Below are 22903 nucleotides of genomic sequence, written 5' to 3'. Positions count from 1 at the left end.
AGGAATCACATAGGGTTGATGGGATTTAAATAATACAGGGGAATTGCAGTAAAGGTCAGGTTTAAAGAATGCCCTCCAAATGCCCTGGCAGGAAACCATGTAGATTGATGGTTGCAATATGTGTAAGAAAAGAATGTGTCCAGTCACATAAAAAGGCATTCAGCCCTCATTTCCTGAGTAGACAGGAGGAAACGTGGTAGGTTCACAATTTAAATTGTCTTGAAAGTATTTATTATTCAATAATTCTTTCCCCCTCTGCCCCACCCAGCCATTCTCTCATTCTACTTTTCTGATCAACCTAAAAACTGAATACATCCTTCTTCTCTATGGAGGATGAGAATAAACACTAAGAGCGATATACTTGCTCAGGCCTTCATCAGGCACCGTGTCACTGTGGGGCACTGGCCTTCAACAAACGCGGTCTTCCTAGGGCTCGATGAGGTGGTCCTTTTTCAAGGTCACTGGTGCACTCATGGAGCTGAAATGCCTCTGCCCATCTAAATACAACATGGACTCTGGAACATAAGAGAGAGAGCTCTGGAGACATGTGCAGCACCTAAGAAAATCACTATACAAACACAAAACTACTTGGGAACACTGGGACAGCAATGAAAATTCAAAACCGGCACCAGGCATGTGCTGCTGGGCCAGAGAGTGCCTCGACTCTGGCCCTTTGGCTGGACCGGTCCTGACCACCAGTGGCTGCCTGCAGCTGACACTGGCCCTTCAGACAACAGCCAGGCAGGCAGACCAGCAATGGCCACCTGAACGCCATGAGGCATCCTGGCCTTCAGGGCTGCAGAATCTCAAAAGCACAATCCCCTAAAGACATGCTCTAGGGCTGATGGGCATCAGAGTACTTCCTACAACAATTTAAAAGGAGAGAAATGTCTTTAAAAGTTCCCCTCATTAGGGACAAGCAGTCATTTGCCACTTACCTCCATATGTTCTGGGGAAAACCAAGGGCACTTCTTTTTCCGACATGAACGTGAAATGAAAGACATTGGTGGTCATATGCTCTTTATCCTGTAGAGAGGCCACCTCACTGTGTACTCTGACTTGAATGTACTTTCCCTGAGTAAAGCAAACCTAAGCGATTATGGACACGATAGTTAGTTAATTGCATTAGGAAGGGGGAAGAAAGCAGTCATAAGAGAAACGGTGGCCTTAGAATATAAAAACCTCTCTTCTAGGCCCAAATAATAAAAATTGTATTTCATCTCTCATCACACACCTACCTGCGAAGAAAGAAACAGCAATGATCCAACCTCAACAGGTTTCTGAAACATGATATCATCCACGGCGACTATAAATGGTCGGGAACCACTGTTGGGAAAACACAGTACTTGTGGTCAACTGCAAAATTCAGATGATCTCTAGTTTTTTCCTGACAATCAGCTGAAGCAAACTTTAAATGGTCAAAGAATAAACCTAGAGAAGGAGGGAATAACCATACCAGATGGTAAGAGATGGCACTGTGACCAGATCAGTATCTAAATCATCTTTTCCCTTCTGCGTATCATCACCCCTTTTTCTCAGCAGGCATTTAATGTACTAAGGGACAACATCAGAGCGAGAGCCTTCTAAAATGAAGGTCAAACCCACCTGGTACAAGTGTAGCATTTATTTAAAAACACAATATATTCCCAAACACATCCAGACGGGTCCAAAATGTTTCACTGAGTGAGGAAGTATAAACGGCTTCTCAGGAGTTAAGACTACCTGAAATCCAACTCACCCGAAGTTACAAGCAGTAGCCCATCCAAGTTCATATGCTTTCCTCATAAGGAAACCACCAAAGATTCGATTGAAAATGTTCCGCTCCTACAGGACATAAAATAAATATTAATAAATACAAGGCCTGTGACGATCCGAATCTGTAGAACAAAGGAATTCACAATGCCATAGAACAGAGGTCAGTTTGAAGGCGTGTCAACTCTTAGATGAGTGTCATGAGTCCAAGTTATCCTGTTTAGAAGATTTTTCACTAAATTCCAATACCTGAGGGTGGCAAATATCCAAGCTCTTCAGTTTTGAATTCTCCATCCACACTGCATTAGGAGGCAAAACTCGACTTCGAAAACTTACAGTCCTGTACAAATGGAGATCGAGTAAACACTGTCAATGCCATGGCTTTGCTGCTGAAGAGTAAAATATTTGCAAACAATGCCCAATATGTTCAAGCAAGTGTAGCTCGTGAGAAGGCCAAGGTTTAGATGCTTTCCCAACCAGGAATCTCACCGTCCTAACTTACTTTGGATCCAGCGTGTTAAGAAACATCTCATGTATGGCTGTCCTCTCCTCAGCAGTGGGAGCCATTTTCAGTAATGACATGGAGCTGAAGGCGACCCTTGTCCCCTTGTTCACTGGAACAGGAGACAATAAGGAGCTATGATCAGGAGGGCCACACTACAGCACTGGGCTGCCGACCGGGGCTGCCTCGGACCCTATAAACGCAGTATTTCCAGATTTCAAAAACCCCCTGGAAATTGCACATCTGTCCCAGAGAAGGCTGCTGAGGCTACATAACACTTTCAGTGATTTTTTGCTTTCAGATGGAAATCATGTCTGCTCAGTGTGAGACCACTTATAATCACCTTGACCTACAGCCCCAACCAGCAGTTATCTCATTAAGATACATTTCCCATTTCATTAAATGTGAGAAAACGAATTACTTCACTTAATATTGTATCATCAATAAAAACCGTTCAGGGCTTCCCTGGTGGCGCAGTGGTTGAGAGTCCGTCTGCCGATGCAGGGGACGTGGGTTCGTGACCCGGTCTGGGAAGGTCCCACATGCCGTGGAGCGTCTAGGCCCGTGAGCCATGCCTGCTGGGCCTGCGCATCCAGAGCCTGTGCTCCGCAGCGGGAGAGGCCACAGCAGTGAGAGGCCCGCGTACCGCAAAAAAAAAAAAAAAACCGTTCAAAGTATGGACTCTGTGGATACTTTACTGGTTTGAGGAGTCCATACATACTCTTAAATAATCTCCTCTGCAGTACAGTTAATGTGCTTTTTAAATTGTATCTTATTATGAACAAATTAATATACATTCTCCTTGTCTAAAGATCTCTTCTTCCTCTGGGCTTTCAAGGGTGAGTGGATTTACAAATGCCGGCCTAAAGAGAAGAAAAGAAAAGAAAAATTTTAAGACATGCCATTACCTAATAAAAACTGAAGGTGTTCATTTTGGGTAACACTTACTGACTGCTTCACATAAGAACTCTGAACAATTAGGGGACTCTTCTGGTTACAGACTTATATACACACTAGAAAGTTCACGTTGTAAAAGGATATGGCCACTTGCCAAAATGTTTCACCTGATTCTAATTATGAGGAAACAGTAAAATATAGGTTGTAGAACATTCTGTAAGACAACCGGCCTGGACTCTTCAAAAATGTCAGTGCCTTCCCAAGGCAATCTACAAATTCAATTCAATCCCTATCAAACTACCAATGGCATTTTTCACAAAACTGGAACAAAAAATTCTTAAACTTGTATGGAAACACAAAAGATCCCAAATAGCCAAAGCAATCTAGCAATTTGGCTAGAAAGAAAAACAGAGCTGGAGGAATCAGGCTCCCTGACTTCAGACTATACTACAAAACTAGTCATCAAAACAGTATGGTACTGGCACAAAAACAGAAATATAGATCAATGGAACAGGATAAAAGACCCAAAAATAAACCCATGCACTTATGGTCAATTAACCTATCACAAAGGAGGCAAAGAATATACATGGAGAAAAGACAGTCTCTTCAATAAGTGGTGCTGGGAAAACTGGACAGCTACATGTAAAAAAATGAAATTAGAACATTCTCTAACACCATACACAAAAATAAACTCAAAGTGGATTAAAGACCTAAACGTAAGACCAAATACTATAAAACTCCTAAAGGAAAACATAGGCAGGATACTCTTTGACATAAATCGCAGCAATATCTTTTTGGATCTGTCTCCTAGAGTAATGGAAATAAACACAAAAATAAACAAATGGGACCTAATTAAACTTAGAAGCTTTTGTACAGCAAGGGAAACCATAAACAAAATGAAAAGATAACCCTCAGAATGCGAGAAAATATTTGCAAACGGTGCAACTAACAAGGCATTAATCTCCAAAATATACAAACAGCTCATACAGCTCAATATCAAAAAAACAAACAACGCGATAAAAAATGGGCAGAAGATCTAAATAGACATTTCTCCAAAGAAGACATACAGATGGCCAAAAGGCACATGAAAAGATGCTCCACATCACTAATTATTAGAGAAATGCAAATCAAAACTACAATGAGATATCACCTCACACCAGTCAGAATGGCCATCATCAAAAAGTCTACAAATAATAAATGCTGGAGGGACTTCCCTAGTGGCCAGTGGGTAAGACTCCGAGCTCCCAATGCAGGGGGCCCAGGTTCGATCCCTGGTTGGGGAACTAGAGCCCACATGCATGCCGCAACTAAGAAGTCTGCATGCCACAACTAAAGATCACGTATGCCGCAACTAAGACCTGGTGCAGCCAAGATAAGTAAATAATAAATAAATATTTTAAAATAATAATAATAATAAATACTGGAGAGGGTGTGGAGAAAAGGGAACCCTCCTATACTGTTGGTGGGAATGTAAATTGGTACAGCCACTATGGAAAACAGTATGGGAGTTCCTTAAAAAACTAAAAATAGAGCTACCATATTATCCAGCAATCCCACTACTCGGCATATATCTGGAGAAAACCATAATTTGAAAAGATACATGCACTCCGATGTTCACTGCAGCACTATTTACAATACCCAAGACATGGAAGCAACCTAAGAGTCCATCGACAGATGAATGGATAACGAAGATGTGGTATATATACAAAATGGAATATTATTCGGCCATAAAAAGAATGAAATAATGCCATTTGCAGCAACATAGATGCAACTAGAGATTATCATACTAAGTAAAGTAAGCCAGACAGAGAAGGACAAATATCATATGATATCACTTATATGTGGAATCGAAAAAAAATGATACAAATGAACTTATTTACAAAACAGAAATAGACTCACAGACATAGAATACAAACTTCTGGTTACCACAGGGGAAACTGGGGGGGGGGGATAAATTGGGAGTTTGGGATTAAAATATACACTCTGCTATATATAAAATAAATAACCAACGAGGACCTACTGTATAACACAAGGAACTATACTCGATATTTTGTAATAACCTATATGGGAAAAGAATCTGAAAAACAATAGAGATAGAGATAGAGATATGTAACTATCACTTTGCTGTACACCTGAAACTAACACAACATTGTAAATCAACTATACTTCAATAAAAAATTGTAAGAAGTCAACGTCTTAAAAGACAGAAAGCAGCAGGGGGATTATTTTAAGGGGAATTATTTAAAGAAACATGATTACCACATATAATATATGGTCCTTAATCAGACCCTGACTCGGGGGAAAAGGTTATAAAGAATATTTTAGGGACAATTGGCAAAGTTTGAATATGAATCATATATTAGATAATATAATTGTATCACCGTTAAATTTCTTGGATATAATAAAGGCACTGAGGTTATGTAGGAGAATGGCCTTATTCTTAGGAGATACATGCTGAATTAGGGTAAAGTAGTCTCAAACTTACTTTGAAACAATTCCAGGGGAAAAAGTATATATGTTTGTATTTATCGGGAAAGGACAAGAGTAAGGCAAATGTGGTAAAATGTTAATTCGAGAATTTAGGTGAAGGGCATATGGGTGCTCATTGCATTATTCTTTCTACATTTCTGTAGATGTGAAATTTTCCAAAATAAAACACTGAGAAAGGGATAGTACTTCACTGTGGTAGAATCCAAAGGTTGGATGAAAGAAAAACGGAAATGAAAGTACAGAAATGGGGGCTTCCCTGGTGGCGCAGTGGTTGAGAGTCCGCCTGCCGATGCAGGGGACACGGGTTCGTGCCCCGGTACGGGAAGATCCCACATGTCGCGGAGCGCCTGGGCCCGTGGGCCATGGCCGCTGAGCCTGCGCGTCCGGAGCCTGTGCTCCACAACGGGAGAGGCCACAACAGTGAGAGGCCCGCATACTGCAAAAAAACAAAAAACAAAAAAACCCACAAAAGTACAGAAATGGCAGCTTGGAAAATTAGAATGCATCAGCTGGGAGAGAAGCTTTAAGTAACGCCCTCAGTGCTGGAAAAGGAGCCCCAGGGCAGCCCCTAGGAGCGGCAGGTCAGCTGGAGCTGGTGAGAGGAGCTAGAGAAGATGGGTGGATTCTTCGCTCAGATCAGAGTCACCAAGGGGTTTTTAGATCTTAAGTCGGGTTTCCAAGTCAGCTTTCCATGCAGCAGAAGAGATTTCTCATTGCAGACTCCTAACTCAAGTTTCTAAAACAAATTAGACTTCCCATAGGCCTCTAGACTCCGTCTGTACAAACAGCAATCCTGAAACGTTCCCCCCCTACCCAACTCCCACACACATAATTAAACAGTTTTTCCCAGTCTGAATGCCTTGTGTAACTGGCATTAGGGAACCAAGAATCCAATGTAAGAGAAAAATGATAAAGTGTTAAAGTCTGTACAGTTAAACTGGACTTGGAAATGACAGTACAAATTTATGAGGTTTTTTGTTTGCTTTTTAACATACATCCAAGCCCTGTCTACTGAAAAGGCCTAGAAACATGACAAACTAGTAACAACGTATAGTTCTGGTATCCAGATTTTGGTGTCTAAATACCAGTTTCCCACTAAAAGGAACCTGAGGACTCCTTGGAAAACTGGCTGATTCCAGCCCTGGGGCAGGAAATGTACAGAATGAGTCCAAGACATCTCATTGTACCAGAGAGCAGGAAGTTATCAAAGACTAACTAGGAAATGTCAAAATAGCTTATCACAGCAGCCAGCTTAAAGGAGTTCCCACTGACCAAAGATGTTCACTCTGAGAAACAGGAAGAACAATGGCTGCAATGTATTAAAACATATTTACTATATTAAAATCCATGAACATACAATGATACTTTTTTAAAAAGCAAAATAGCAGAAAAACTATGTCATCACTAGCTAGTAAATGTGTAAATAAAAGCAAGAATGAAACACTGATCCTAACTTTCCTTTACAAACCAAATTGCCCTAGTTGATAAGGGAAAACTCTTCTTTACAGATCTCCAGCTAATAAATATAGAAAGAAATGACAGAATTTGAGAATCATTTTACATCCCCTAATGAAAATAATAAAAGCAATGATCAGCAAAGGACATTAAAAGCACTGGAGGAAGACTGACGGGAAACTAGCTATTCATAAGATTGGATACATTGGATACACCTTGTACTGTACTACACCTGTAGATTATTGCTGATCACAAGAGGATAAATTGAACTACACAAGGCAAAAATTAAAGTGTGTCGCTACTTGAACCCACACACTAATCTCAGCATTACTATGAGTGGGACAATCTATACCTCCTGACATGATACAATATGAGATACAGAGACATCATCACCTACGAAGCGCTCTCACCAAATACGCTGAACTCAAATCTAATCAAGGTTTAGACCTAACTTCAATTTACAGAAAGTACTAGGGAGAGTGAAACAAGTTAAAAAAAAAATACCACAAGGAAGCAATGAGACAAATCCAGAAAGTGGGACACTGTAAAGAACAATCAATCTGGGCTTTCAACCAGTTAATGATATGAAAGGATAAGGGGACAGTGGGGACACACAACCATTCCAGATTAAAACAGACTGATGAGACTGCACAATTCTATGAATATACTAAAAGCCATTAAATTGTACACTTTCAATGGGTGAACTGTACGGTATGTGAATTATATCTCAATAAAGCTGTTAACAAAAAAAACAGACTTAAGAGGTATACAAATCAAATGTAATATGTGGACCTTGTTTGGATCCTGATTTGAATAAGTCGTTAAAGATATGTGGGAAAAAGTGAATATGAACTATTAGAATATATTAAGGACTTACTATTATTTTTGTTAGGTGTGCGAATGGTAATGTAGTTATTTAAGGAAATAGCCTCATTTTTAAAGCAGTGCCCTACACTGAAGTATTTAGAGGTGAAATGTCATTATGTCTGGGATTTGCTTTAAAATATTATAAAGAAAATAATATACTTTAAAAAAAACAGAAGAAGCAAATATGGCAAAATTTTAAAACTCTTAAGTCTAGGTGATGGTATCCTAGAAATTTATTAAAGTCTTCTCTTCAATTTTACGTATCTTTGATATTTTTCAAAATAAAGAATTAGGAACAAAACTGCAATTACCCTTTGTTTTCAGAATCACGAGCCACCATTACAAATGTCGCATCCAAAACAGGGGAAAATTCATTGTCGTGTAACTAGAGAACAAAGGAAAGAAAATGCAGATGTAAGAAATGCATTTACTGGGAAGACCTACTACAAGCCTAACTGATATCACAGCCTTTGGGAAAGGCTGAAATTAGCAAAACAGGACGAGTGCTTTCACTAACCACCATCTGCTGAGATGCCAGGCACACAACTGGGCTCTAGGGGGGAAAAGGCAGCAAGAGTGAAGAGTCTGTGGTCTAGCGGAGGAGAGAGATACCCAAAAACCCAAATAGTGCACAGTGCGAGAAGTGCTGGGATGGGCACAAACTATGGGCCTTGGAGCTGTGAGTGACTGGGACCCAAGGGCAAGGGTCACGGGGGGACCTTGTGCATCACCATCATTTAAGCGTCCCGCATCTTGCAGAACGCTGGCTTTCTCCAGGCCTACCTGTCCTCCCAAAGGCACACACAGCCAGGCGGACCTCCCATCGCTCTCCCAGACATTTGTATTTTCAGGGAACTTGAGTGTGCCAACTACCAGGATGTGTTTGTTTCCTTAGCCTGGCACAGGGGCTTCCAAGAAAGGGTAAGATCAATGAGAATTCTGTGGATTAAGCTAAATATTTACAATGCAGAGGCCATTGAGAGTTTAAGGTATTTTTTTTTTCCCTAGAAGTCTGTACTTCCAGGAGAGTCATATCATCAAGTCATATCGTAACCTGAGGGTACAGGTGGTTCCATCCTCAACAAACCGACCACTAGTCCTCATCACCACTACCTGTTCAGGCCGTTATGAGCCTTCCCCCTCGACTTGCAGAAGAGTCTCACCAATCTTACTATGTCCCTGTCCTATTCAAACCTTGCAAGAGGTCTTCCTTTATCCCAGCATCTGGTCTACGCCTGCTGGCATTCTATGTAAAGCCTCCACCACGGAGCCCAGATTCCACTCTAGTTGTTCACCAAACACTCCCGGCATGCCTGCACTCCTTTCTCTAGCCACAGCTGACAACTTGGAGGTCCTGAAATGTCCCATTTTGTCACCTGACCGCCTCCCCTCCAGGCCTCTGCCAGATGCCTTCCTCAGGGCCGGATTCCTCAAGACACTCCTCCCCTCCCCGGCCCCAGCCCTACTCCCCAGGCAGAGTTCATCACTCCCTCCTTTGTTTGCCACCTAAGTGGAAACAAAGTCCTCTCCTGACAGGGGTTCTCAACATAAGCGAGGAAGATGTCATCCCCCGGAGGGCATCTGGAAATGTGCAGTGCTAGTGATGGCTGTCCCATGAGCTGGGGGACACTACTAGCGCAGCAAGGGGTAACCAAAGAGCTAAACAGCTCACAAGGCAGGGAACGGTCCTGCAAAGAATTTTCCCACATACAATGCCAATACTGTCCCTGTTCAGAAATAGTGCGTAATAATTTACTATATCATAATCATTTATTTATGTGTCTGTCTCCCTACTGCACCAAGAGCTCCTTGAGGACAACGACCATTTTTATTCTCATTTGTTTCCCATCAATTGACACAAAGGCTGGCAGACAGCAGATACCGGATCGATGGCTGCCAACTGCCGACGAATGAACTGAGGCAGCTAACTACTGAGCACTACTAGAGTGTGAACTCCAAGAGAATGGAACTTCCTGTTTTGCTCACTGTTGTACACCAAGCACAGACGGGGCACTCCATAAATCACTGCTAAGTCAACGTTAAATGAATGCCGTCAGGAAGTGGGCGAGGTGACTCACACCCAGATCCTGTTGTTGAGGCGCACATAGTCGAGTGGAAGAGAAAAGACGTGCATACACAGCTCTGCAAGGCAGAGGACAGCAGGTCCCAGGAGAGAAGGTCAGAGGGAAGGAGGCGTGGGGAAGGAACAGGTACTATGAGCTGAAAAGATCAGGGAAGGTTTCGAGCATGAAGTGACCCAGAAGCACAGGTGGAATATGGATATGCAGAGCCAGAGCCCAAGGAATCCCGGCAAAAGGAAAAGTGTGCGCGAGGATGCTCATCCGCTCACCTACTGTTTACGTTCCAGTGTGTTACAATGAACACTAGTGCTGAGCATCGGGGATGCAAGGTGAACAGCTCTCTACTCTTAGGATGCTCAAGGTCTCCAGCTGTGCACTCCAAAAAGGTGTGTGAACGGTAAGTTGGAGGGAATATAGCTGCAAAGGTAGGTTGGTGCTAGTTTATGGAGCACCTTAGATCCTAACTAGTCAAAGCAATTTAGACTTTGATCCACAGATAATGGTCACGGAAGGGTTTTGAGAAGGGAAGAGATGTGATTGAAGATCGGCTTTGGAAGACCTATCTGGAAGAGATGTGTAAAATTAACACAGAGAGAACAGACAAGAGGCAGGCAGAGTAATTAAAAGATAGCTAAAGTACTCACACAAGAGGCAGTGAGGGCTTGAATGAAACACAGAGGTCAAAGGGGAGGGAAAGAAAGGACTCTGGTGAGTAGCTGTGGGTGATGAATTCGCAAGACTTGGCAAAAGGCTGCACAGGAAAGGGAAAAAAAATTAAAGCTTTCACAAAGGTTTGGAGCTGGGAGAAATCGGAGGGTGGCAAAGGGGAAACCTGAGGAGGGTCAGGATTGGAAGGGAAGCTGATGCACTCAGTTTGGAACATACTGGACTTGAGGTAGCGAGAGCACACTCGGAAGAGAGCTCTAACAGGAACCCCAAAAGGCAGGTCTGACGGTCAAGCGGGACCACCTCCATAGTAATGACGATAAAGTAATATAATGGCCAACATTTGATCAGTGGTTACTGTGATAACAAAACAGCATCTCACAGAAGGCAAGAAATTTGCCCACAGTCACATGGCTAATAAGCAGCAGAGCTGGGATTTGAACTTACATTTCAGCCAAACCAGAGGCAGGGTACCTATTGCCAAGCTGCCTCTCTGGAATAAAGGATCACTCAAGCCGTGAGTTATTAATCAAAATGGCCAATGAGAAATGCAAATTTAAAACAAAAGTCTGTACTTCTCTGGCACTGATTTTCACTGGCTCTCTCCTCCCAATAATTCCTGTATCTCTTTTTCAACCTATTTGTCCAAGATTCCTTAGAAAGAAGGTCTTATTCCAGGAATCCACCGTGCATCAACCATGAAGATTAAAAAAGGGTGCGAACAAATCAGAGGAGCATCCCCAACAACTTTACGATATTTGCTTTAAAAGCAGTATTACCGTCAGTTACAGCAACATGGAAGTTAAAAAATTCAACTGTTTACATACAGCATCAAATAAAAAACTACTTACCTATTTTGACAAACAACTTTAATTACTGCAGAGCAACCTTCAGACTTTTTCCAAAACGTGAAATGCTTCATAATTTCACGTATCTGAATGACAGATCCACTGAATACCCTGACATAACTGAATAAGTCACCCTTAAGTAAGTTTTCACAATGAAATCTTCAACATACTCTGAATTATTTGATTTCTGTACTATGACCCTCTTTGAGGTACTTTTTCTTGACAAGTTTCTTCATTTCTTTATAATAGCTATTCTGAGTTATGCTCATTAGAGAGGCTGTTCCTAACTGCTGTAGTAATCTCAGTGACTGTTATGGGTTGAACTGTTTCCCCCAACAAGATATGTTGACGTCCTAACCCTCAGTACCTGTGCACGTGACTTTATTTGGACATAGGGTTGCTGCAGATGTAATCAGGTAAGATGAGGTCACACAGGAGTAGGTGGGCCCTTAATCCAGTATCACTGATGTCTTTATAAGAAGAGAAGAGGACTCACCTGGTGGCACAGTGGTTAAGAATCTGCCTGCCAATGCAAGGGACAGTTTCGATTCCTGGTCCGGGAAGATCCCACATGCCGCAGAGCAACTAAGCCCGTGTGCCACAACTACTGAGTCTGTACTCTAGAGCCCACAAGCCACAGCTACTGAGCCCATGTGCTGCAACTACTGAGCCCATGCTCCATAACTACTGAAGCCCGTGCAATCTAGGGGTCCGCATGCCGCATCTACTGAGCCCACATGCTGCAACTACTGAAGCCCACACGCCTACAGCCCATGCTCTGCAACAAGAGAAGCCATCACAATGAGAAGCCCACGCACTGCAACAAAGAATAGCCCCCCGCTCGCCCCAACTAGAGAAAGCCCACATGCAGCAACAAAGACCCAACGCAGCCAATAAATAAATAAAAGAAGAGAAGAGAAGAGACACAGACACACAAGAGAAAAATGCTATGTGATGAAGAAGGAAGAGATTGAAGTGTTACAACTACAAGCCAAGGTATGCCAAAGGGCCAGCAAACCACTAGAAGCTAGGAAGAAAACACGGAAGGCTTCTCCCCTACGGGTTTTAGATAGAGCATGGTCCTACTGAGACCTTGATTTTGGATTTCTAGCCTCTCAATTGTTAAGACAATTAATTTATGTTGTTTTAAGCCACATGGTTTGTGGTACTTTGCTACAGCAGCCCTAGGAAACTAACAGTCACCAATCCGATTCATGCTTAACAGAACTCAGACTGTAGGGAAATTCTCTGGGGCAAAACTAGAAACAAGTACCTTAACATGGAGCTGTATATGATTTCAAAGTAATAAACAGTAAGCATAAACACCAAATTACGTGTCAGTCTATGTCCAGGAGGAGGATATTAACACACCATCTGTATGACGTGAACTTGAATTGTTTTTCTATAAATGGGTGAACTATATATCTGTCTATGGATAGACAGGTGAATAAGCTTTTCTTTCACTGAGACTAGCTGGTTGTATTGGAACAAGGGGGCAGTCTTCGGGCACAGACACACCTGGAACATATGCATCTTCACTTCCATGGACGTCTTCCCAACCCAACTAACATGGCCACTGAACTTGATGTCCTGTTCTGGGCTTAAGCTCTTCTTACACATATCTACAAAACAGAAAAATCAACCTGAGCCCAAACCATACTCCAAATGTTCTATACTGTAAATGGACAATTTCATTTGAAATTCTGGCAAATTTCACTATATTTCCTTTTTGTCTTCAAAACTAAAAATAATTTTTCAAAAATAATTTTTGAAAAATTAGACAATGCAAAGAGTATAAAAAATAAAACTGGAATCATGTAAAACTCTTCTACCCAAAGATAATTATAATAAATATCTTGGTATATTGCAATCTAGACATTTTCATATGCACATATATACATAAAAATTCCCCCATAAAAGGAAAACATTTCCTCTAATCTCAATAATATTTTATAATTACTAAAAATTCTAAGTATGTCTAGAAAATAATATCACTTACCAATCCTGTCCACCAGGGCTGTAACTATCGATAAAGGAGACATCTTAGCTGAATGAATTTTGTTGTGCATGTAGCAAATAAGAACTGTAGGAAAACAGAAGAGAACCAAATAAAGGAAAAGCAAAATTATTTTTTAACATTCGCAATTTACTCCCTGAAATCAGACAGGGACCTGCTGGGGAATGGACTTGGGGATATGCGGAGGAGGAAGGGTAAGCTGTGACAGGGCGGGAGGGTGGCATGGACATATATGCACTACGAAGCGTGGAATGGATAGCTAGTGGGAAGCAGCCGCATAGCACAGGGAGATCAGCTCTGTGCTTTGTGACCACCTAGAGGGGTGGGATGGGGGGGTGGGGGGGAGGGAGACGCAAGAGGGAAGAGATATGGGAACATATGTATATGTATAGCTGATTCACTTTGTTGTGAAGCAGAAACTGGCACACATTGTAAAGCAATTATACTCCAATAAAGATGTAAAAAATAAAATAAAATAAAAAATAAAGTCTTATCTGGTTTTGAAGACCCAATCCTCCATATTCCACTAGTGGTCTTTTCCTAGAACCAAAGACTTTTTTATACATTGAAGAGATCTGGGAAACCTCTACTCTGACTGTTCAATTTTAGATTTGGTGAGGAAACCGAAGCCCAAAGCCCAGGCCCGCCAGGTGGCTTATTACCACTCAACAGAGACACAGTGCCTAAATCAGAAAAAGACCCCAGCACATGAGTCTGACAGCATCAGACATCTTCAAAAAAGAGAAACAAATCACAAGGGCTCAGCTACCTGTTTTCCTCTTGACTCCTTCCTAATCATGAAGCTATTATTTGCCTCAGAGTTCTCCCTCCTTCCCTAAATCACCCTCAGCTCCTACACCACCCTGTGGTTATCTGTGTACTTTCCATATTTTAACAAGCATTTAAAGGTACAAAGCATGGTTCTATGTACCTCACAAATATCAACTCATTTAAAACTGTACTGTACTTCTTTATAGTGGTCTCCCTGCTTGCCCTATGATTCATTCAAATTTGTATCATCGGGACTTCCCTGGTAGCACAGTGGTTAAGCATCCTCCTGCCAAAGCAGGGGACACGGGTTCGAGCCCTGGTCTGGGAAGATCCCACATGCCACGGAGCAACTAAGCCTGTGCGCCACAACTACTGAGCCTGTGCTCTAGAGCCTATGAGCCACAACTACTGAGCCTGCGTGCCACAACTACTGAAGTCCACACGCCTAGAGCCCATGCTCCTCAACAAAGACAAGCCACCCCAATGGGAAGCCCGCATACCTCAACAAAGAGTAGCCCCTGCTCGCCGCAACTAAAGGAAGCCCGTGCGCAGCAACGAAGACCCAACGCAGCCAAAAATAAAAGAATAAATAAATTTATTAAAAACAAATTGTTTATCATCAACCCTCAGGACAGGGTCTGTGCTCAATAAATACTCGTTGAGCAACAACAAACCCTTTCATCCATGCACCTGCTAAAGAATGTAGTGGGGGGATGAGGGGCGAAAGGCAAGAAACTCCATTCAAAAAACTTGTGGTACCCAGAGAAGAAATCCTAAGTGTTTGACCTTCCAAAGCATTAGTGGAAGTGAAAGCAAAAGAAAAGGTCCAAGAGCTAAGAAGAAGGAAGGCTTGACAAGACCTGAATTAACTCAGGTTTCTAACTTGCATGAGTGAAGATGGTGTACCATTCACTGAGAAACAGAATACAGCACAGGAAGAGCAGAATGGACTGTTTTCAACATGCTGAATTTGAGAAGTCCACGGCACATCCAAATGAAGATGGCCAGTAGGCAGGAGGACAAACTGGTCTGCAACTCACAAAGCACGCCAGGAAATGTAGCTTCTGAAGTATTCCACATACTGAGAGCAACTGAAGCACTGGGATTGAAGATTATTTATAGAGAAAGTGCAGATACCAACAACAAAAAGGGCAGCAGACAAAACCCTGAAGATAAGCGACATTTAAAGGATCAACAGAGAAAGAGGAATCTACAAAGGAGACTGGGAAGTAGCAGCCTGAGAGGCAGGAGGAAATGTCACCAAGGCCCAAGGGTGAGTTTGACATCATTAGGAGCTTCAAAGAGTTTGGCACAATCAGCTCAATGGCATGGAGGAGCAGAAGCCAGAACACAAAGGTAGCTCTAAAGTGAGAGAGAAAGAAAACTGGAGAGTGTTATAAGGGAAGGACACTTTACCTATTTTTCACTGGAAGATGCAGAGCCTTGAATATGTTTAGAAGTTAAGGGAAAAGTGAGGTTGAGAAAAGGCTTGAGATACGAGGGAGATATCTTCAGGGTACGTGATAAGGCAAGTTCCTTGAAGAAACGGAAGGAATAGAATCAAGTGAACAGGTGAAAGGGACTGGCCATCAACAGGAGGTGATGAAGAAAAACAGGGTAGTGGCAGGGGAGTTTGTATATTTAGGGACACCTAAGTAAACCGAAGTCAAGTGAGTGAGTGAGTGAGTGTGTGTGTGTGTGTGTGTGTGTGAGTGATTCTTTTTTAAAAGGCCAATAAGAATTTTAAAGCAGGTTTATTTAATCTGAAGAAAAATATAGCTAGCCGTAAGCCTAACAATGGATTTGTGTCTCTATTTTAAAGATTATTAGAGCCTTTTTTTAAACCCTTTCCCAACATTTCAGTCCAAAAGCCATTACGTAGGAGCAAGCAAGACAGACAGCCCAGAGTCGGGTGCTGAAGCCCAAGAGGGGTCAGGAAGATATGCAGGGAGGCAATGAGAGCAATGGCCCAGCATGCCGCAGCCCGAGCACAAGGAGGAGGGGGACCTGGGATGGAGCAGAATCCCACTGAGGTGAGGAGAGCGTTCATGAGGGTTTCGGGATGGCAGCAATATGAAACTGGCTACATACGGGGGAACTGATCAAATAAGTAAATGTACTACAGATAATGGAGCCAGCTGGAGAAGGGAATTACAAATATGAAAAGGGAGGAATTAAGAATGAACCTGTGGTTGAATTAGAATTGGAACTATCAGTATGAACCCAGGGTTCCGATAGATAGACAGATAGATAGACAGACAGACAGACAGGTAGACAGATAGGTAAGGAGGAAGAGACAGGGAGGGAGGAAGGAAGGGAGGGAGGGAGAGAGGAAGGAAGGAAGGAATACACATACAGGCAGGTATAGATGTAAATGTACATGTACGTGCATATATTCCCCAGCTCATCCACTGAAAGCACACAGGAATAGTGATACCTCAGCAACAATGACAACTCCCAGCACCCAGATCTTGGTTTCTAAATATCATTCTCCATTAAAAAGAATCAGGGCTCCTCAGAGATTTGGCTGATTCCAGGACTGGGGCAGGGAAAGTACAAATGAGCCTAGAAATGTTGCACCACAAAGTGAGGAAGTGCTCAAAGAATGATGGGGACACAGCCAAAAAAATCCACAGAAGCCAGCGTGAAGAATGAAGGGCAGTCCTGGGACAAGTTGAGCATCAAAACAGATGATAGAAATATATTATAATCCATTCAGTAAAATAGGAATCCCTGAGTTCATACTGATTTTAAAGTAATTGATAAAAGTCTAATGAAGAATCGGATATTTACAAGGTCTCAAAGTACCTCCCTACAAGGTACTTATTAATTACAAAGGGGAAAAGAGTAACTTCACAGCAAAAAAACCCTGGCAGACACCACCTTCATCAAGGAATCAAAGTCAACATCACAGTAATGGGACAAATTAGAATTATGCACTACCTGCTAAGATGCAATAAAAACACAGCATCCCTTCTGTGGACACTCCTGCCAAAGATGCACATCCCAAATCTAACTTTGGGGAAGCATCAAACATACCCGAATTGAGAGAAATTCCACAAAAGAACTGGCCCATAACCTTCAAAAGTATCAAGGTCATTAAAGTCAGGGAAAGACTGAGGAACTATCCCTGACACAACAACTAATTGCAACATGTGATTCAGAACTGGATCCAGAACTGGATCCTTCTGCTATATAGACCTCTGGCCAAAGCTGAATGGGGTCTGAGGATTAGACTGTCTAAATATCAGTGTTAATTTACTGATTTTGAGGGTTATATTGTGGTTATGAAGGAGAATGTCCTTGTTTGTAGGAAAAACACATGAAAATATTTGGGGGTGATGTGCATCGTGTCAGCAACATACTCACATGATTCAGGGGAGAACAACTCTTTGTACTCTGCAACTTTTCGGTAAATTTAATTAAATAATTATGACAATTCAGAAGTAGCAGATGCCCTTCTTTTTCTGCTCGTTTAGAATATCTTCATCTGTGCAAGTTAAAGAATAAAAAGACCCTTTCCAGGGAAACTGGGATGAAGTGAGAGAGTGGCACGGACATACACTACCAAATGCAAAATAGCTAGTGAGAAGCAGCCGCATAGCACAGGGAGATCAGCTCGGTGCTTTGTGTCCACCTAAAGGGGTGGCATACGGAGGGTGGGAGGGAGATGCAAGAGGGAGGGGATATGGGGATATCTGTATACGTATAGCTGATTCACTTTGTTATAAAGCAGAAACTAACACACCATTGTAAAGCAATTATACACCAATAAAGATGTTAAAAAAAAAAAAAAGACCCTTTCCAGCCAGAGGATTCAATGTATTACTGTAAGTACCAGTTTAAAAATACTAAAATATCAGTACCTCCTAAGCTGTCAAGATCCTCAAGAATCCTGCCAAACCTGTGAAATAAAGAAAACTGTGATGAAATGAAAATCATAAGAAAAATAACACTATGGGGTGATAAATATCTACCAAAATTGATTATGGTGATGGTAGCACAACTCTCTAAATATACGAAAAACCAGAGAATCACACACTTTAAATAAGTGAACAGTATGATGTGTGAATTATATCTCAAAGTTGTAATAAAGAAAGGAAATAAAATAAAAACAAACGACACAAACAGAAATAGTGCCATGTTACCTTACAGTGTTTTGAACAGTCAAATATTTCTCTCTTAATTCAGGCTGACTGCCCAAAGGTAAGAGAACTTCAATGTAACTGTCTTTCATTCTCCTAGGTGGCAGACCTTTCTGTGATGCAGCCAAAAAACTATGAAGCAATTTTCTTTCCTCCATTGCTTTCACATGGTCTCTGAGAAGAAAGGACACAAGCTTCATAAAACATAGGACAGTGCTATGCCCCAACTCCAGTGACATACAGGTCAGTCAGACACCATCAAAAGAGGAAACAGCAGGTCCGGACCTACCTCATCTCCTTTTCCTTCCCTCCCTTCCTACCTGCCACTTGGTGAAATCAAAAATTTCTGTTAAAATTTCTCAGGCTAGTAGATAAGAAAAATACACTTATAAGTGACATAGATATATCCAAATGAACTATATATTCACCCTCATCAAAAAGTGTATACAGGGCTCCCCTGGTGGCGCAGTGGTTGAGAGTCCCCCTGCCAATGCAGGCGACACGGGTTCATGCCCCGGTCCGGGAAGACCCCACATGCCACGGAGCGGCTGGGCCCGTGAGCCATGGCCGCTGAGCCTGCGCGTCCAGAGCCTGTGCTCCGCAGCGGGAGAGGCCGCAACAGTGAGAGGCCCATGTACCGCAAAAAAAAAAAAAAAAAAAGTGTATTCAAAGAATAGAATCTTTGAAATGAAATTAAAAATACAGAAATGGACATAATAGAGTGTAAATATATGTACATATATATATATATATATATATCTGCGCTAAAGAACAACATAGCCACTGAACTCCATATTCCCATTTCTCACCTTGACAAGTCTCGTATCCTCTGTGCCCCAGCTCTCTCTCTCTCTGCCTTCAATTTCAGGAAAGAGAGACAGAGGAGGAAAAATGGAGTATATCCAAAAGAAGTTTGGAAGGCAGAGCAAAAGGTAAAGAGGAAGAGAACATGAAAAGGAGACAGAAAGGGAAGAAAAAGAAGAGACGATTAAGGTGGAAGAAAAGAGAGAGACAAGGGGATAAGGAACTAAAATGTTGACAATATCACTCTTTCTAAGCTTTACTTATTATTGCCAGAAAAGCGTAGCCTACAAAAATATAGGGAGGGAACTGACGAACAAGTTAAATGGCACCAGGTAAATCCAGAACGTGGAACATTCAACAAGACACATGGCTTGGCCTCTTTAAAATCAAGCTCATGGGGGGAAAAAAAAAAGAGGGAGGGATAACTATTATTCTAGATTAGGGGAGACTAAACAGTCATAACCACGAAATGCAATATGCAGTTGTTTACCGGATCTTGATTTTTTTTTAAAAAAGCTATAAAAGATATGTGGGGAATAACTGAGGAATTCTGAATATGGGTAAATAATATGCTATTAGGGAATTACTGTCAATTTCATTATGTAAGAGAATATCTTATTTGTTGGAGATGCACGACTGCTGATTTTGTTACATAGGAAAATATATTTATTTATTAGAGAGGTATTGGAATATAACTGGAGCTGAAGCGTCACGATACCTTTATAGTTTAGCCAGTATATGTATATTGGCAAATCTGGAAAAAACGTTCATAAGTATCCAATTCAGATAGTGGGAACAAAGGTATTCATTTCTTCTACTTTTCAGAAAATTGAAATTTTTCATATAAAGAGATAAAAAGAAGTCATTAGATAATTTTTATACCAAATAGATTATTATTGTTATTGTGCTTTTTCTTTTTATCTCATTTTAGCCTCAAAATTCTATGCACCAAGAGGGATATTATCCTATTTTAAAGCAGGGAAATACTTAGAGAAAAGAGAAAGATTGTATGGGAGGCCTGGTTAATTGTGACCTGACAAGAAGCAGTAGTCAGGGTGCATGAAATAGAAAAACCAGGAACTTGGGTTCAAGTCCCAAACCTGGTACTCAATCACTCAATGTCTGAGTTTCAATCTCATCATGTGCAAAAAAGGAAGAGGAACATATGTCATAAGCATGTCACAAGTTTCACTGAGAATCAGTGAGGTAATACTCCTGAATGCACTTTGAAAAATGCAGAGTACGTGTAAATTACATGATTTTATGACAATAAAGCATCAACTGATGAGTATGTTGGAATGTTGATCTTCTCCCCCAAGTAAAAAAACCTCTCAACCCATTTCTGAACAAAGGGTTCCCCCCATTCCTACAGTGGGACCATCAACTGAGCCTAAACACAGGCTAGCACACCACTTAGGGATAGAAGAACGAATAAACACAGAGCACATACCTCCAGTTTGTGGATGCTCCTACTATCTCCCGCAACTTATCTCGAACTGAAACAAAAATAAAGAGGTCATTCCATGAAACAAAGAAAGTAAGAAATGGATTATGGCAACCAGCTCAAAAACTACGAAAAGCGATTCATGCACTCAAAAGCTTCAAAGATCCATGAATTTCCATTTAATGCCACAAAACAAACAGCTCAGGGAAGGGATCAGGCCTCTGCTTCCCAAAAACTTGAAACAATTATTGTCTCCTTAGTGCAGAAAAGAATATCCTTGTGTCAATCACTGGGATTTATACAAATAAGCAAAAAAGGATAACTCCAATTATTCATCTGCTGGGGCTGTATCAGTGTTGGTAGGAGTCCCTTTACGATGGAGATATTATGAACAGAATCCCTGCCTATCTTCTTATAGGCAGTGAGACTAAGACTAATATCAAAATTTGAGTCTCACTCTAATTGATTTCTCATATATGTATACTACCCTAAATGTTAGAAAAGTTGAGGCAAGAAAAATGAAGCAAGAAAGGAAAGGCAAAAAAAAGCAATTTAAGTTTAGTTAATGCCCATTGCCCAAAAGTGCAAGAATGAATTAGTGCGAAAAAAAATTTAAGCACTTATAAAAAAATTGATACTGATTACCACACACACCGTGATTCACATGTATTGGTGAACATGCTATATGGATGAAGGGGAAATAAATTAGATAAGCAGTAGTAAGTCAACACTAAAAAATAAATCTATAGGATTTTAAATAATGTTTTGAGTTCATGTGTTTTTTTCTATCATTTTAAAATACATATTCTGGTTACAGAAAATTAACTATAGCAATCCTTGGTCCCTCAACAACTAAATATCTGATCAAAACGAAATATGGTTAGATGAACATACATCTTAATTTTTATGAAAAAGTGGTTGTTTTTCTATCAATTGTTAATTTTTCTATCAATTGTTATAGGGAACTCCCTGGTGGCCCAGTGGTTAGGACTTGGCACTTTCACTGCCAGGGCCAGGGTTCAATCCCTGGTCAAGGAGCTAAGATCCTGCAAGCCACAGCCAAAGGAAAAAAAAAAAACACCCACCATTGTTATATACCATAAATTAGGTGCAAACTCTAATTACAATGAAATCATAGCGTAGTACTGAACCAAAAATATCCATTAGTAAATTAGTCTTATTTCTGATTTTTTTTCCTCCTGAGTTCCTTGAATAAAAGAATGGACAGAAAGTATCCCAAGTAGTACACAGACTACTGATGCTCAGTGACATAAAATGATTATTACTAGTTTATATTCAGTGTAAGAAGAAAGGCAGGTGTTGAGGGCCAAGAAACAAAGCAGAATTTTAAATTATATATATGCATATATATTTATTGGGATCCTTTAAACAAGTCCCAGTTTTCATTATAATGAATATTCCTACATTGACAAAGACATCCATAGTTTGCATATGGATTAGTTACTGAAATTAACTTCAATTAACAGGGTCCCTCTAACAAAATTATAGCCTAGGAGCGTTTAGTTGGTACAACTGAAAGGCCTGTCTCTTGCTTATGCATTAGATCTCTTTTTTCCATGCCTTCCACTTCAGTACCTACACAAAGGAAACAGAAATCATTTAACTAAAAGAGCTCAGTCCCCAAGGCTCCCAGGAACCAAAGCTCAAGTACTGTATGTGATTTCTACCCCAAGCTATCCTGGTCATTTTCTAAGTGAGAAGTTTATGAAAGATCTACCTTTAGTATACCTCATTTGCCCTAAACTGTCTATCTACATGCTTCGTAAATAAAGCAGGGTTTTCCGCCCACATAGGCCTAAAAGGTAAACACCCATGCTTGCCTTCATGAATGTGGAAGACTCTCTGTTTCTCGGGATTCTGAGATCCTTGAGCCAGTCCTCTGCTGGGAGCAAGCAGCCCTTTGCTCAGGGTACAAAGCCTACAAAACAAGATGAAACACGCTTCGAGAAGGTTCCATGACTTCTTCCCTGGCAACCCCAAAGATCTGTGCCTCCTCCAGAGCACTCAGCCACCCCACACCCTTAGTAAATACTGTCTTATAGGGTCTGTACATGTTTCTCAAGTGTATGTATATTTGCATATGAGGCTACTCCGTAAATCATCTCTCCAATAAGAGTAAACATTTCTTGAGGGCAGAGACCAA

General features: G+C 41.2%; 1 protein-coding gene across 2 annotated transcripts in view; it reads right to left on the bottom strand.

The window, feature by feature from the left end:
* Positions 1 to 214: 214 nt before the first annotated feature.
* ACOT9 (acyl-CoA thioesterase 9) overlaps positions 215 to 22903 on the bottom strand; it is a 65650-nt gene continuing 42961 nt past the window's right edge. For both annotated transcript variants that reach the window (XM_060003086.1, XM_060003087.1), the window contains 14 exons: positions 22581 to 22678; positions 20746 to 20791; positions 18495 to 18665; positions 18213 to 18250; positions 13558 to 13641; positions 13077 to 13180; positions 8275 to 8348; positions 3050 to 3117; positions 2255 to 2366; positions 2002 to 2092; positions 1739 to 1824; positions 1239 to 1326; positions 939 to 1089; positions 215 to 515 (listed from right to left, as the gene is read on the bottom strand). In XM_060003086.1, the coding sequence (XP_059859069.1) occupies positions 427 to 515; positions 939 to 1089; positions 1239 to 1326; positions 1739 to 1824; positions 2002 to 2092; positions 2255 to 2366; positions 3050 to 3117; positions 8275 to 8348; positions 13077 to 13180; positions 13558 to 13641; positions 18213 to 18250; positions 18495 to 18665; positions 20746 to 20791; positions 22581 to 22678 (1300 nt within the window). In that variant the 3' untranslated portion in view covers positions 215 to 426. The remainder of the gene's footprint in view (positions 516 to 938; positions 1090 to 1238; positions 1327 to 1738; positions 1825 to 2001; positions 2093 to 2254; positions 2367 to 3049; positions 3118 to 8274; positions 8349 to 13076; positions 13181 to 13557; positions 13642 to 18212; positions 18251 to 18494; positions 18666 to 20745; positions 20792 to 22580; positions 22679 to 22903) is intronic.

The sequence above is a fragment of the Delphinus delphis genome, chromosome X (genome assembly GCF_949987515.2).
Source record: "Delphinus delphis chromosome X, mDelDel1.2, whole genome shotgun sequence".
Lineage (NCBI taxonomy): Eukaryota > Metazoa > Chordata > Mammalia > Artiodactyla > Delphinidae > Delphinus > Delphinus delphis.
The sequence above is the reverse complement of the archived record's forward strand: the minus strand, read 5'-3'. Positions and strand labels throughout refer to the sequence as shown.